At 36.1% G+C, this 15951-nt stretch overlaps 1 protein-coding gene across 3 annotated transcripts in view; it reads right to left on the reverse strand.

The window, feature by feature from the left end:
- pex5la (peroxisomal biogenesis factor 5-like a) overlaps positions 1–15951 on the reverse strand; it is an 81075-nt gene that overhangs the window by 20138 nt on the left and 44986 nt on the right. For 2 of the 3 annotated variants that reach the window (XM_028027202.1, XM_028027200.1), the window contains 6 exons: positions 13665–13874; positions 12826–12946; positions 11469–11562; positions 11177–11206; positions 8754–8849; positions 1442–1558 (listed from right to left, as the gene is read on the reverse strand). In XM_028027202.1, the coding sequence (XP_027883003.1) occupies positions 1442–1558; positions 8754–8849; positions 11177–11206; positions 11469–11562; positions 12826–12946; positions 13665–13874 (668 nt within the window). The remainder of the gene's footprint in view (positions 1–1441; positions 1559–8753; positions 8850–11176; positions 11207–11468; positions 11563–12825; positions 12947–13664; positions 13875–15951) is intronic. The other variant, XM_028027201.1, reaches the window with a different exon arrangement.

Genomic DNA, 15951 nt, shown 5'->3' on the forward strand with positions numbered 1-15951 from the left:
AACAGGAGGCATTGATTTTTCTTTTTCCCCCTTTCTGCTTCACATCAAAACCATGAGGACCTCCTTTGGGTTCGACTATTCTCTTTAAATGTTAAACCTTGCATTTTTTTTTTTACTTGGATGAACCTACTCTTTTACATGGATTTGTCCTTGATGACTTTGAAACTGCTTTTTCTGTAAGATCTTACTCTGCTGGGAATCAGAAGACCCATAATGCTAATATTATGGGGTTTGCTTTTATGAGAAGGTCAGTTCATGGCTGAATGGTTCAGGAATACTCTGGTGTATTGTAGGGGCTTTTACATTAAAATTCCAAAGTAATAAAATTAATTATACATTTGGTATGCAAAAAAGAAACTAATATTCTCTTGTGTCAATATTGCATGACTTTATAAAGAGCTTATTTCCAAAACATTGAAAATGTTTTTGATATTTTATTAGAGCCTTTTGCAACATGAAATTGAGGATTATTTTATTTTTTAAGCATTTGGCAAGTCTAAAGGCTGCTGTAGTATTCATGCCTTGACTTTGATTTTCAAGATTGACTTGGACAAGTTTCAGAAGTCGGGCGAAAAATAGTCAAAATCTTATAAAGAAATGATCATGTAGATGTAATCCCTTATATAGACAACAAAACAAAACAATGAATAAACAGGTTTGTGTTTCTATACCAATTGAAATGTGTGAATCATTTATTAATTACACAATTTGATAAAGGTTTACTGTAGTTTTACTGTAATTATTTCGAATCACCTGTGCTACAGAGCATCAGGCAACAATTTAGAAGCTCATAAATAAACCGTAACACCTGATTTGTTAAACTGAACGGCGACTCATCTGCTTTTATGTAGATGCTTTGGCCCCACCCACTGACCTCAATTAGCAATGCTGCAAATAAGTTACTGTGCTGCTACATAAAGTTATGAAAAAACCTTTAATGTCTGATTTTTAAATTACGTATAAAGTTATCAAAAATGTAAATAATTATCAATAAATGACTCATTTTGTATTGCACTGTGTCTCTTTAGTCTCTTAATATGCATTAAATTAAAATCCTAATCTGTGAACTTTGTCCAACTCCTAGTAAATAATGCATTGTTTAGGTGCTGTGACTACATGAATTGTTTTAAGACACCAAAACAGAACAGATTTCATCTCAAGGCAGTTTACAAACATACAAATTACACATTTATTTACATGCATTTCAGTTTAACCCTGAGTAAAACACAAAGTGGCTTAATTTGTTTCATAATGTCAACAGGTTAAAAATTGCCTGTCTTATGGAAGGAGAGCTGATTTTATTGAGTTATTACCAACAATGTCTCCTTCTGAGCAAACATGTGGCTACAGTGGAAAGGAATGATCATTTTAAATGTCTTCTGCACATTTTCTTCACTATCTGGAGAGATCCCTGCACATGGATGCTGTAAGACATTCTGACCTTTTCATGTGGAGATACAGATGAGGGTATTTGTGCCTGCTCGTTTTCTGTCAGCCAGTTTCGTCGGGCCAGTTCTTCCCACTCTGCCTGCATTTTGTCCCAGAACTCTGTGTCCGACTGCAGACATCATAGAGAGGAAGCAGAGGAGGGTTATGGTTGCTTGGATGGGGAGAGAGTGCAAGGTGACAGCGGGGAATGACTGATTAGTGTGCTGTAAAACAAAAGCTCCTGTTGGGTTTTCCATCACCTGGAAATGACACATTTGTCAAGATCAGCGAGTCTTTGTAATTTATGGACTTCGCCCTCCTTCTGACTTATAATTATATGTCAAAGTGGAGCTTAAAAAAGTTTGTAAACTGAAAACAAAAATATGGATTAAAAAATAATCAAGTCCTTTAGTAATTGAGCAGCAGGTAAAAAAAAAGGATATTTAATAAAATAAAACACAATGTAATGAAAGTAAATTATATTAATGTGTTACAATGGTGCCCTTAAAATATATAATTTAATGTAATTAAGCTCTATAATCATATTTTTATTATAGAATGAAATACAGTTTAAAAATATCTTAATTGCAAATGTGAAAGCATCCCAACCCAGGACTTTACAGTCTCTATCAGCTTGACATTTGAACTGTTATTTGCTGGCATTTAATTAGCTGCTAACAGAGCTGAGGTTCGCTCTAGATGAGCGACCTGTCAGTTTAAGATGCCAAATCACTTTCTGCATTTACGTTTCATCTTTATGTTTGGCAGGGAAGCAAATCCTGGACCTTTGAGATAGAGGAGCCTTTACTTCATGAACCTTTGTCTTTTAAAGCCCCTGTTTGAAACTTCAATATGAGACATAAATGAATTGTTTTCAGTTTGAATCCATTATTCCCATATACTATAATCTGAAATCTTTCTATTTGTACACTCACTGTATAAGTTTTAGACTGATTCGGTGAACATCAGCGTTAAGAACGAAGGATGTGTTTAATTTTATTTAATTAATAGCAGACTTCATTGTAATTTATGATGCATTAAATACTCTTTAAAAGCATAATAGTACTTTGCATTGAAAATATTTAACTTACTTAATGTGAATTCATCTACATCTACAACAAATAGGGAGGTCTTGAAGGAAATGACCCTGAGGATGCAGTAAAAGTGTCTACCAAAAAAAAAAAGACAATAAGTCGATGTTTTGGCTGTGTTCTTTATCCCATAACGTGTGTGTGAAAACACTGGTTCTGTCAGGAGGAATGGGCCAGAACTCCATCAAACTATTGTGAGAAGTTTGAGGTTGGAAAACCCAAAATGTTTGACCCAAGTCATACAGTTCACAGGCAATGCTTTCAAGTACTGAGAAAATGCATGCAAACTTATGGTCTTAAAGAAATTAATAAATAAACCTCTGACACATTCTTTTTCTCATTATTGTGGCATATAGGAATAATTTGGGTAACTTCAACTGAGCTAAAATGAGTTTGGACTGTTTCACAGTATGTGCCATACATTCTGTGAATGTACAGTATGTCTCTTATGTCTGTAAACGTCCAGTTTCAACTATTAAAAAAATATGATTGACTGAAAACTGGAACAGTGCTAATTACTAAATTAATTTTACTAAATTAATTTCTTCGATGACAGAGTTGGTCAGTCTTTAACCTCGTGGTTTGATTTGTTTGTATTAGTTGGAAAATATGCAAACAACCGACTTATCAAAAAAAAACACACACATTACAATTAAATTCTTAATAGCTACCATTTGATTTTACTTTAGTTTAAGCTGAAAAATCTTATTTTACAAACTCAAAGCAGATATTGTTAGAGAAATGTTTCTCTGAAGGAAGATCCCAACTGACATCAGTTGAGCATGAATCAAGTTCAAGTTTTTTGTGTTTATACATTTGAACACTTAATGAGTGGTCCCATCTCTTTTTGTGCATATGGCTGCCACTACAGATGCTTTCACTGGCAATGAATAGCCTCAGCTTTTTCTCTTCCATCTGGCTGGTTCCATGATTTTCGGATGTCTTCCTGTCAGAAAGGAGAGCGAACCGGGAAGAATGAAGCCAAGCAGAGCAGAACAGCCTTGTGCGACTGACTGACTAAAGCCTGAACTCCATCAGTACATGACGGATCAAAATACAATCACTGTGTGTGTACTGATGCTGCAGACGGGTGTAAAATACAGATCTATATATTTACACGGCAAGAAGACCGGAGTTGATGTGAGATGACATTAAATCCTCCACATGATTGATAGTGAGGCCATCATGTTGCTCCACTGAGTGTTTACCTTATTTTGATTTTAACATCTTTTGCAATTTGAGAAACTTAAATAAATAAAGTTAAAGTTTATTCTATATCTTTATTCAGTAAATATTTTATACTGAGTATTGTTGCAGTATGTATAATGTGAGTTATCCTTTAAAGCAGATTTGTTTTAGTACTTTGGCGGAACCATCACACATTGCATCTCATTTGTTTCTGATTGCTTTTAATGTCCGTCCTGGTGCCTGTTTTAATGATTTTCATGCAGCAGCTATTATCATTTTCATAATGCTGCCTTAATGCTTTTCATTATTCCTTACAATGATGTAGGCTGTGACTTAGTTCATCGTCTTATTACTGTAACTTGTCAATCTGCTCTTCCTCTAATCACATCAAATAATGAGATGCATGTTTGAAATGGAGTGAGTGTGCAGGCATGTTATTATTACAAATATGTTTTCTTATATTGCTGTGATGTTGTTTTTAACACTGTTGCTGACAGTTTAATTAAGGGAAACAGAGCAAAAACACAGAGAGAAAATTTAAATCCTGTGTCTTTCTGGAAGGAGCCCATAGCTCTGACTTTTAATCTGAGCCGCTCTGAAGGAGCTCCAAGCCAATAAACATGTCACAACTGGTTAGAAATTAATTGGTAATACCTACATCATGATTAGTGTGGCTTAATCTGCATAGGACAGAGAGAGGGTATATGCAGCCTAAGTAGATTTTCACTCTACTGACAACTACAATCCATGTCAGGTGGATAGAAACTATTTAATATTCTAAACTTAAAATTAAAATATAATCAGACCAATAAAAACATTTTATAATACAGAAATGTGGGTTTAATGAAAAATGTCATTCTTATCAGTTTAAAGGTTATTTTCAAAATGTACTTTTAAAATAAGAATCGAGTCTCTTCAGAAAGAATATTGTAATTCATTGAATATGACTACATATCTTCAGACAAATTTAAATGCACGGGATGTTAAATGATTTGCATGACCACATACAATAGTCACATTATTAACATACCATTGTGGAAGTTTTTCCAGTAATCTTATCCTTTCACTTTCATTAAAATATCAATGCATAAACCCAGCACTGCAAAGCGACCCCTGTTTTTGCCTCATTAAGCACTGCTCCCGATTCGTATACTGTAATCCCAAAAGGAATTGAATAAAAAGGTTTGTTAGAGCACAAATGAGCCTTTTCACCTTCCACATTAATTTGCTCCAAGAGATAAAACCTAACATTCTGCAAAGCCAGCTGTCGTATATAAACTTTATGTTCACCAGCTGCCAGACAAGCACAAAAAAACAGTGTATGAAGAATCCTCACAAAGAAAGAACCTCAGTAATGTAAAAATAGAAAACTGCTGTTCATTTGAAGTGTAGTTTCTTTATTCTGACAGGGAAGAAGGCTTGGAGACATGGGAGACTTTTAATAGTAATCTTTTTTTGATAAACACACAATTATTGTTAACCCTTAGTTTCTAATGTCTGTCTGGACATTCTTGCTTCTTTTAATTGTACGCAGTTCTTTAAATGTCCTGTGAGTAAAAATATACAGTATTTGCCCATTTATCCATAACAACTGGAACTTTCAATAGCTAGCAAGTTATTTCCACAATTTACCGTCTATTAAAAGAATGTCTCTCAGATTAATTTCACTCCCTGCTACAGTGGGGTGAAATACCGTAATAACCCAAGATTGGCTGGAAAACGCAACGTCTCCGCTTTTAGAAAACATTGGAATTTTTTATGGTACTGAAAATTTGGTTGGATCGTCGGCGCTCTGTTTGGTCTGGAAGGATTAAAGAGTTAACAAACATTTGCAAATATTGTAACTCCTGATATATGAATCCATCCATCCATCCATTTTCTGTTCACCCTTGTCCCTAATGAGGTCGGGAGGGTTGCTGGTGCCCATCTCCAGCTACGTTCCGGGCGAGAGGCGGGGTACACCCTGGACAGGTCGCCAGTCTGTCGCAGGGCAACACAGAGACATACAGGACAAACAACCATGCACACACACACTCACACCTAGGGAGAATTTAGAGAAACCAATTGACCTTACAGTCATGTTTTTGGACTGTGGGAGGAAGCCGGAGTACCCGGAGAGAACCCACGCATGCACAGGGAGAACATGCAAACTCCATGCAGAAAGACCCCGGCCGGGAATCGAACCCAGGACCTTCTTGCTGCAAGGCAACAGTGCTACCAACTGCGCCACTGTGCAGCCCGATATATGAATCCATCAGGATTAATTTATTAGATCGGGATTTGTTATGATTCATAAAAATCCTATTAGAAAAAGTGTTTATTTGGCATTCAACTGTGTTATGCTGGGTAGCCTAAAGGTTTTAACATTAAACATAAATTTGTATTATTTTGAATTGAGTCAGAGTCTCTGGAGCCAAGCAAGTAGTTCCTCGAAGTTTCTTAACCATATTTTGCCCAGGGAGCATATTTAAGAAAAAAAAGGGAAAGTCTCATTATTTACCGGTGACACAGCAGCCTCCTGATGGGGAAAAAAGTCCTTTTCATCTGCAGCACATTCCTGGCCTGGCCTTTTAATGTTAATGAGCTACCCGCTGCTATGCTGCATAGGGCAAGTCCATGGTCAGCAGGACAAAAATAGGAAGTTGGAGTCCTGATAATGTCACTCAGAGGAGAATAAAACATCTCTTTGGACAAAACACTACAAAGTTATTAAAGAAGGGAATAATAAAACTCTGGAAATGTCTTTCAGGAGCTAACTGTGTGCTTCTGTTACGGACCGTCACAAAACCATTGTAAGCTGTTGTAAAATCAATCAAAATGTCAATCAATGTCTGATCTTTTATTCTCAAAGGAAATCATCCCTAAAGATAAATTGTCAAATACCAATGAAAACATGCAAAAAATGGTTAAGAACAAATAATTTTTCTACATGACTGGTTACGATATAATTTAATTGTTTACAACCTGGTTTTAATGGCTGTTTGCTTAGTAGGAAGCATTTTCATTAGTTCCAAATGACAAATTATGTATTTTGCAATTACAGTTTCTATTCTATTCTATTCTGTTTTTGAATATTATTTAATAGGTTTTTCATGGTTCTCTTTCACAAAATTGCCTTCATGCAAATAAAACAGTTTACAACAATAATACAATAATATGATAGATGACAAAGGAATATATGAAGGTCAGATGAGATGATAGACAAATAAAACAGTGAAAACTCTGAAACTCTGCAAATCCTTCAGAAAAAAGAAGAGATACAGTCATTGTAGAACTGTATTTCTTCTGTCTGCTTTTCACGATGTTCTGAATAACAAAAGTAAAACCCTCCTGTTGTCATTTTTATACAAAAGAGGACTTATGGTCACTTTTCTCTCATTTTATCACCAGTGTGGGAGTATTCTTAATTGTCCCTCAGTGTTCTTCAAAGTCATGCTTTGGCTGTTTCAGTGGTTTCATGAAAGTATTTCACCGTCACCACCTCATTTAAAATGCAGTCATTTGCCTTCTTTAAATATCTCTTCATCACCTTCCTGGAACAGGAATTCAAAGCTGAGCCCCATCTCTTGGATCACCACCCTTTCTCCTGCCTTCTCCATTGATTTTTATGCATAAGGACATAAAACCTTACAGTTTCTTATCAGCGACGACTCTGTAAGACGGAGCTCATACTTCTGAGGCTAATTCTTTGTCTGCTGCCACTCTGGGCCATAATTTCCTGATGTTTGTCTGGCTCTTCTAATCCAATGAATTAAAGTGAAAAGCTCAGTGCTAATTTAATATTCTCTGAGCTATGTCTTTTAGGATTCCTAGATGAATGTGAAAGGGCATGAGTATGCAATGCCTTTTAAACTGGAGTTATGTGATGCTGACTTTGGACACTTACAACAAAAGCAAGAAACGTTAAACCTCCTTGAACCACAAGGTATCCACAGAGGAGGCTGAGGCTGAAGGATACAGTTACAAGTTGATGTGGCAGGCTGAGATTGTGTCGTTTTTGTGGATAGTTTTTGTCTTTTGTTGTGAGACATCATTGCTACGTTTGCAAAGGGATTTCCAATTCCTGAAGTCTCTGCTAGAGCTTTCGCACACATTCCATAGTTGCTTCTTATGCTATTCAAAAGTGTGTAGAGTAGGACTACTTTAATTCATTTGTAGTAGAAGTGAGAAGTACTCATTTAAGTGTAAAAAGTATTGGGGCGTAGTGTAGCGCTGTGGTTAGAATGGGCGCCCTGACATAGCCGTCCTGAGTTCAACACTCATTCTTGAGTCTTTGGGACTATTTTCTCTTTTCTCTACCCCCTTCCTGGCAGACTACTGCTACATAAAGGCCACTAGAGCGGAAAGTTGGCCGTCTTGTTGAAATTGAAAATTTTTAAGATAAAATTCCATATTTAACCACTAGTTGGCATCAGAATAATGCAGGAGTTGAAACTTAAGAGCAGAACTTTGTTACATTACAGGATAAAAATTTCATATATCAGCTCAACTTTTAATGGTCTTGAAAAACCATCCATATATGCCAAACAATGCACATTAATAAATTTAATTTCTTTTCTTTTTGGGGGGATTTAAATTGGTGGTGTAATTATAAAGAAATGGCTTTAAAAAAAATAACAAAAACATAAGACTCCATAGGACTATAAGATATAAGAAAAACAGAAAACGTTTTTTTAAGCATTTCTTCTGCAGGGACTCATTTGGGAGCATTGGGTATAAAGTGTGAGCTTTATTCATAGCTTACCCCACAGAGTTAGCATTGTTTTTGTTCTGTAAATAAACAGCCAGAATTGTTGCGGTTGTTAAAAAACTAAATAAATAAAAAACTAAATAATCTGTTTAGTCTGTTTTCATCATTCCATCTCCTGACTTTAAAAAAATATCCCTCACAAGGACATTACACAAGTTACACAAATTTTATCTGCTGGAAATCGAAAAACCATCTTGGCGATTCATGTTAAATCTCATTAAAAGTTGGCGGGGAAGATGCCTTGCTTTTGACAGGTGACAGATGTGAGCAATAGCACTGAGCTGCACACGGCTTACCTCAACAGCAGCCTTGGCTCGCTCAAACTCCTCCTCCAGGGACTGATGTCTTGACAGGAGGGCACTCCCCCAGCGCTGCTCCTTCGTTAGACGAGCCTGTCACACAGACACACACGCATACACCCCTTTCATGATATAAACATTTATGCCAAGAAAAGGTCTATTACACGTACACCTTTACATTCACGTAGCACATCACAGCACACACGCGCAGCCAGAGGAAGAGGCGGGTTGGGAGAGTGTGCAGGGTCAGCCGTTGCTGCTTTCTCAGGGCCGAGTACATAGTCCTGCCTCAACAAAGCCTCTAACATGCTCAGGAAGGATAGCAGAATCACTAATGTCAGCAACCACCACCAGCGTACATCCCCACCACCCGATCCACATCTGAAAAAACTGGCTTCTCTCAATTTCATCCCAAGCCTGGCCCAATTTCTGTGCACCTGCACATGCAATAGTAATAAAAAAAAAACAACGCAAGCTGATATATTTTCTGTGACAAACTTAGATGCAAGGCTTTGTCCTGCTTTGAAAAAAATAATCATCGAGTTAAGTCCATGCATGTAGTTTGGCATTGTCAGACTGCAGTGTAATTTCTATTATGTTTATTACAAATCTGCTCTAGTAAATGTTTTTTATATAACCCTTCATGTTCTGGTATGATATGACACAAGATTTACTGTAAATAGAAAAGGCTACATGTATCCCAAGGCAAGTAAATCTATTACAAAGACCAACACTGCTCTATCTTCTGATTTTATTGCTTGGGAGGTAGGCGAGTTATTACCTGCAGCAATTTCCATCTCTAAAGATGGGAATTGAAGTTTAATTTAGGTTGATGCCACTAAATGGATCAGGAAAATTAAAAATAGCCAATGCATATTTGAAAGAAACAAAAATATAGCCAGATTTAGAGTTTCTGGTTCCCTTTGCGATGGCAAAACATTATTTTAATACACTGCAGTTGGTGTTTTAAAGGAAAAATCCACCCAAAAGGGACACAAAACAGGGAATTTAATTTTCTACATCTTTACAGCATAATTATCTGTGGACAATATTCAATTAGAAACCAAACAACAATTTTCATTCAACTGAGAACAGGACTATTTAGTTATGCTTTAAGATAAAGTTGAGAAATTAAAAATGACTTAACTGAAAAGATTTCAGATTTCTTTTCTTTTATATATAAATGATCACATATCATGTGATCATTGTGTATTTCTTGCCTTTCTTTAGTAAAATAAGTAATGTCACACAAATTGCAAAGTGGCAAAGTGGAGTAAGAAGACTCTGGCTGTCCTCTTAATTACTGTTGCTAAGTTATGCTTATTTTCCATCATGGTGCAAACAAAGTTCAATTGCAAATCAAAATGCAAAGTCATTATAAATAGGGCATCATAAAAAGGGATTCTTGACTGAATGCTGCCTGTTGTACCTATAATTGAATCAGAGGTTTTACTATGGATGCAGTAAAGCAAATTTCAGGATACAACTATGTAGATTATGATTTACCATTGGGGTGAATGCTGACTGTCTTTCTTGCTTTTATTTTCAGTAAAAGAAAGTGAACCCTCTGTCAATTCTAGGATATTAGTGTGGAAATTATCTAGGTTGTATCATTTTATCAGACTATGCAGTGGTTTAATCCTCATGCATTTAAAATCAAATAAGATTTTGCTGTTATTATTGATCTAAAAAGACATGTATAAAAAACCCCATGCCATGTACCTAAAACACATAAAGCTCTATAATTTAAAGAGGATGCAAGAGTGTTTTTTAAATTTTTTATCATGAGTTAGGGTGGATTTTTCCTTAAGCTCAAATAATTGAGCCACACAATTGTTGTTAGTTAGTTGGGAAATTAATCATGCAAGACATGTTTCCCCTATGCATGCATGCTTTTCCATGTATTTTTATGTACGTGAAGAGGGTGTGTTGGTTTAAGGGTCACTAAGTAGACAGGAAAGTAACACTAATCTCCACAGTATCCGAGTCACAGATATAGCTTGTAATTCCAAAGTGAAACACATTTCTGTGTTTGTTTGTCAATAAGGTCCTTCCATGTGGAGCTTCTATCTTTACTCCAAAATCTATTATTCATGAGAGCTGAAAAGGTGATATATGCTTGCTTAGTAGGACCAACACTAATGGGCTCAGGGTAAAGCAGCTAAATAATTCATAGGCTATTAATCTAATAATGGTATCTGGAAACAAGACTCCTTACGTTAACCTACAGAGCGGCGTCAACGAAAAAGAGAAGCGCGTGACATTTGGACATAAAGGCACCACAAAAGGAAATGGTAACAGTGAATGTTGATTCCTTCGAATAACTAAGACTTTGGTCCTTATTGAGATGGTGTCATGCTGTTGAAGTGGTGCAAATGTAAAAGTCTTTTGTTGCTGAAAGGATATATAGGGAGGCTTACATGTCTTCCACTAATATACTGCCTGTTGAGCTGAAATGGAAGAATTGTAGGTGTTAGGACAAAATGATGGGTAAACAATGACAGAACAGAGTGACTTGTCAGACACAAGCTTGGATATACAGTACGTCACCATTGTGCAGTTGTTAAATAAGTTAAACTCATTTAAAATGTCTAAATGATGATTGGATATGTTAAACTGTTCATATCAATGAACAGGGTTTAAATTGCACACACAGAGCTCACTGTAGTGACATTATCTCTCAGCTCTTCTGCTGTAATACTGAATACTTACTTGTGATGCCAAGGCTGATTCTGGCTCTGCTTTGGTGTTTGCTTCCAACAAGTTCTTATTTGATGAGTCAGATTGGATTTTGCAGTCTATAGACCTACGGGAGAAAAACATCAACATGAGGTGCAATATAACACGTTACAAGTTATTTTATCTGGGGGTTTTTACTTGACTCATATGTGGAAATCCTTTTGGTGCTTCTAATGCAATCAACCCTTCCAGACCTAACGGAGCAGCGACTATCCAGTCAAATTTGCGGTACCGTAATTCTGCCACATTTCGCGCTATCTGAAAAGTTCCAATGGTTTCTGAAAGGGGAGATGTTGCGCTTTCCAGCCAATATTGGGTTATTCTGGTAATTTCAGCCCCTCTGTAGCAGGGAGTGAAATTAATCTGAAGGGTGCTCTTTTAATAGACAGTAAATTGTGAAAATATCTTGCTATATATTTAAAGTTCCATTTGTTATGGATAAATTGGAAAATATATTTACTCACAGGACATTTAAAGAATTGCGCACAATTAAAATAAGAAAAAATATCCATACAGACATTTTAAATTTATGTCTTAAAGGGTTAATGTCAATGTTTAAAGCTAAAAACCAAATTATTTGTTTTAAGTCTGTTTCCCGGTAAGTTCAAATATGATCAGATTTCAGCTGCTCCGAGGTTGTTTTGTTACTCATTCTGCTGCAAGTTGGCTCAATTTTGACGCGCAAGACGTAACCGGTAAATTCCAGTTTAGGATTTTCAAAATAAAACATCCAGAAGTAGTTCATTATTTCTTGCGTGGCCCAGTACCAATTGGTCCGTGGCCCGGTGGTTGGGGACCACTGATATAAACAATGTTTGCAACGCAATAGAGGAAGCCAAATTTTTGTGAACATTAGCAAAGACATTTGGTATCTGTTAGGATAGTCAGTTTGTTTTGTTGTTATTATGTGGAGAGCAGAATGGTTTTATGGTTCTCATGTTTTTAAGAAAATTCACATCAAAATAAATTTTCTTTGCTTGTAAAAGACATGCTGCCTTAACAAACTAGTTTTAGTGTGATTAGCATTTTGTCTACATTGTGCAGATGGTGTTGTGTTGCTTAATGAGCAGAAACTGAGGGTTTATTTTATTATGACCAGACTGTTTTAGTACAAAAGCCACATCTGTTGCTACTTTCAGCATTCTCAGTATGCAGACATTATTGATTATTTACATTTCAGCTGACAAGGGAACAGCTTTTTCGTATGGGTCGTATCATAAGAAATCAACAACATCATATCATGCATGATGTGAAGTACAGATTAGTAAAGAACATATTAGGATCATTTTTGTTATATCTTTAATTTGTAGACAGAACAAAAACAACCCACCACAAGAACTCATTGGATGAGTTTTTTGAAGAGCGCCGTCTCTCCAGCTTCCATTTTCTGTTGCCATTCTTCTCAGCTTTGGGATTAAGTTCTTCCCATTTATCCAACAATCCAATGGTAACTAGGAAACATAATTGAAATACAAAAAACATGATGATTGCCACACAATAGTTTTGAAACAACCTGAATTGAAAAGCTGAATCCAAACACAATCATGTTTTGATCCTAGTAAAAAGCATGAAACTTTCCAGTAAAACATGACCTACAAAATAACCAATTAAGTCTGACAGGTCTTAATTGCCACTGATATTTCACAAATAAAAGAAGAGCTGATATTTTTCTCAAAAAGCTTCAGGATCTAAATCAGTGTCACTCTCTTTGACTTCCAGTGCGTTATTACTTATCCCTTTCACCTTTTCAGACGCCAAATGCAAAAGTAATTGGCCCTATCCTGGAAATGCCTTTCAAAATGATAGCTGTCATTACCCTAAATTGGTTCGCCCCCTCTGTGGCCTATCCTGAGGATGTTTGAGGTGGCAGAATAATGGAAATTAACGCTATGGAGGGAAAGTGGCAGAATTGCAGAGAAAGGCTTGTGACGTTTTTGTGCCTTTAGAGCACAGAGGTGACATGAGCATAAAGCATTGCAGAGTATTTTCTTTAATATTTTCCCTTCATTGAATATATTGGCTTAATAAAATTAAAACCAAACACAGATTTCAATTTATTTTGTGAGTCAGACAACAGTTGTTTCCAGGTATTAAAATTCTAAATAATTGCTGGTTCATTGAGGGACTAGTGACTTCTTTAAATTTTGATAAACAGCAAACTGTCTCTACCTGACTCAAGCGATGCCCTCTCAGGATTTCGCATGCCTGGTCCTGTCTGTTCAACTTCCACCTGGATCAGCTCTGTCTCATCTGTCTTTTTCTTGTGTGAGCTGTTCTTTTGACCGTCACCCCGGGACACCAGAGCACTTTTCTTGTCCTTGCTATTCCTCCTTTCTTCCGGTTCACTGAGATCTAAAAGGTCCAGTGTCGAAGAAAGAACTGTAAGAGCAAAAAAAATAAATAAAAAAGAGAGAAGTTAGGCTGCTAACAAAGACAAACTACATGGCAAGTGCAAACTGTCAGTGAAGACTTTTTAAAACAAAAAGCTACCAGCTTTTATTTCAGTAAATAAACTCTACATTGGGGCATAAACTGTTCACTTGGTTGTATAAGAAACAAAGATGAGAGGGAAAGGAAAATGCCTTTCAGTGAGGATATTTAATTCTTATTCACTGGTTTTATTGTGATTGCAGTCAGATTTATTGTAAATTCAGCTTTTGTTTTTCAAGCTGCAGTAGACAACTTTTAAAAATATGTTTTTTCCATATTTGATTAAACTGTAACTATGTCCTGACAGCGTAATATGAGACTGATAATCTGTGAAAAGCTCAAACTCCTTTGCCTTCTTCCTGTGGTTCTACTGCCATCTGCAGAAATTAACCACACCCTGTCAGAGCCAGCAGGAAGATCTTAGTGCTGTCAATCAAGCTCATGTACACATCACTCACATGTCTGTCTGCTTGCTTTCTTGGTTATTCATTTTAAAAATGTAATTTACTATCCCTGTACTGAGGACAGCGTTCCTGCTCACTGACAACTCTAATTTATCTAATTTTAGTTTTGACTGTATATTTTGTAGAGCGTGAAGGCATAGCTGCAGGCACATGTCTGAATAACTGGCATGTTTCTGTTTTATGACAACCAACCAGAGAGCATTTGCTGACTGAAATCTGTGTGTAATCAGAGACTGTGCTTGCTTTCATGCCTTGTGCCTTTTAGATGACGAGGGTAATTACAAATCAAAGGAGACAGACTCAGGAGGGTAGTTGTCTGAACTGTTTTCAGTGTTTTAAAATGGGTGAAAGCTACTCATGAAAACACTGTAATGTCAAAAAGGTTTCTCCATTTCTTGGTGAGACTGGATAGATGCTGTGTTTACCAACCAATTTTCTGTTTGGTGGTTTAAATGTCCACAAATTAGCTGACTCAGAGAATATAAGCTTGCTTTAACATTTGAGTGTCTATAGATTAAATTAATTACTTCAATCCTATCTAGAAAGCATGCCTTTGTCAAGTCTGATATGCCAATAATGCCTGTGATAATGACAAAATTGGTACAGTGCCAGCTGTATTAGGAGACCTGCATCTATTTAAAGAGACACTGCTATGTGACCAGGAAGTGTGCCAAGCTTAATCATCAGTCATATGCCCTGCATACGTCTTTGCAAATATATCAAATCACAGTTGACATCACAATAGGGTGTGCAATATCACAATTGCAAAGGACTGTTCTTATTCAAGACATTTAGTTTGGTCTGTATAAAAGTCAGATTGTCTTGCTTTTGCTTTAATCCTTCATGTAACTATGATGACTAAAATATATATTTCTCCACCACAAAGGCTTTGGCAGAAGGCTCTTTATTATTTTGAGAATAAACTTTCTGAGTAGTGTTAGCCATGATTTGTTTTAAGGTCTGTCGCTCATCACTAGGCAAACAACATGCAAATTTGTCACCTGGTGCTCAGTGGTTATAGTAAGTCTAGTTGGTTCTATTACTGGGAAGAAACACTTTATTTGATGGGTTGTGAATAAGACTGTCATGACACCATCATAATCATGAGTAAGTCTTCATGAATATTTATGACTGTAAATCATGACACTTTTAATATAAAGTTGACATTAATTAAATGTCTTCGTTATGACAACTTGACATTAACCAAGAAATCATGATCTGACATAAGTTTGTTATAAAAGTATTACTGATTAAACTTCAGCTTTAATAACATAAAGCTACATATTTTTTAAAGTATAATCAGTAATACTTATATAACAAATTTATGTCAGATCATGATTTCTTTGTTAATGACAAGTTGTCATAACAAAGACATAGGAAACACCTTAAAATTATGTTTTGTTATTATACACAGTCCACCAAACCAATCTGTTTGTAAAAAGGTGAATGAGGATCTTATCTAAAGTATCATCATTGTAGGTAAATTAAATCGATTTACCAAATGGAGAACAATAGCTACCATTATGCATTATGTGTATAAGGCTTTTTAGAAACAGTGCTGT

The sequence above is a fragment of the Xiphophorus couchianus genome, chromosome 9, assembly GCF_001444195.1.
Source record: "Xiphophorus couchianus chromosome 9, X_couchianus-1.0, whole genome shotgun sequence".
Taxonomy (NCBI): Eukaryota; Metazoa; Chordata; class Actinopteri; order Cyprinodontiformes; family Poeciliidae; genus Xiphophorus; species Xiphophorus couchianus.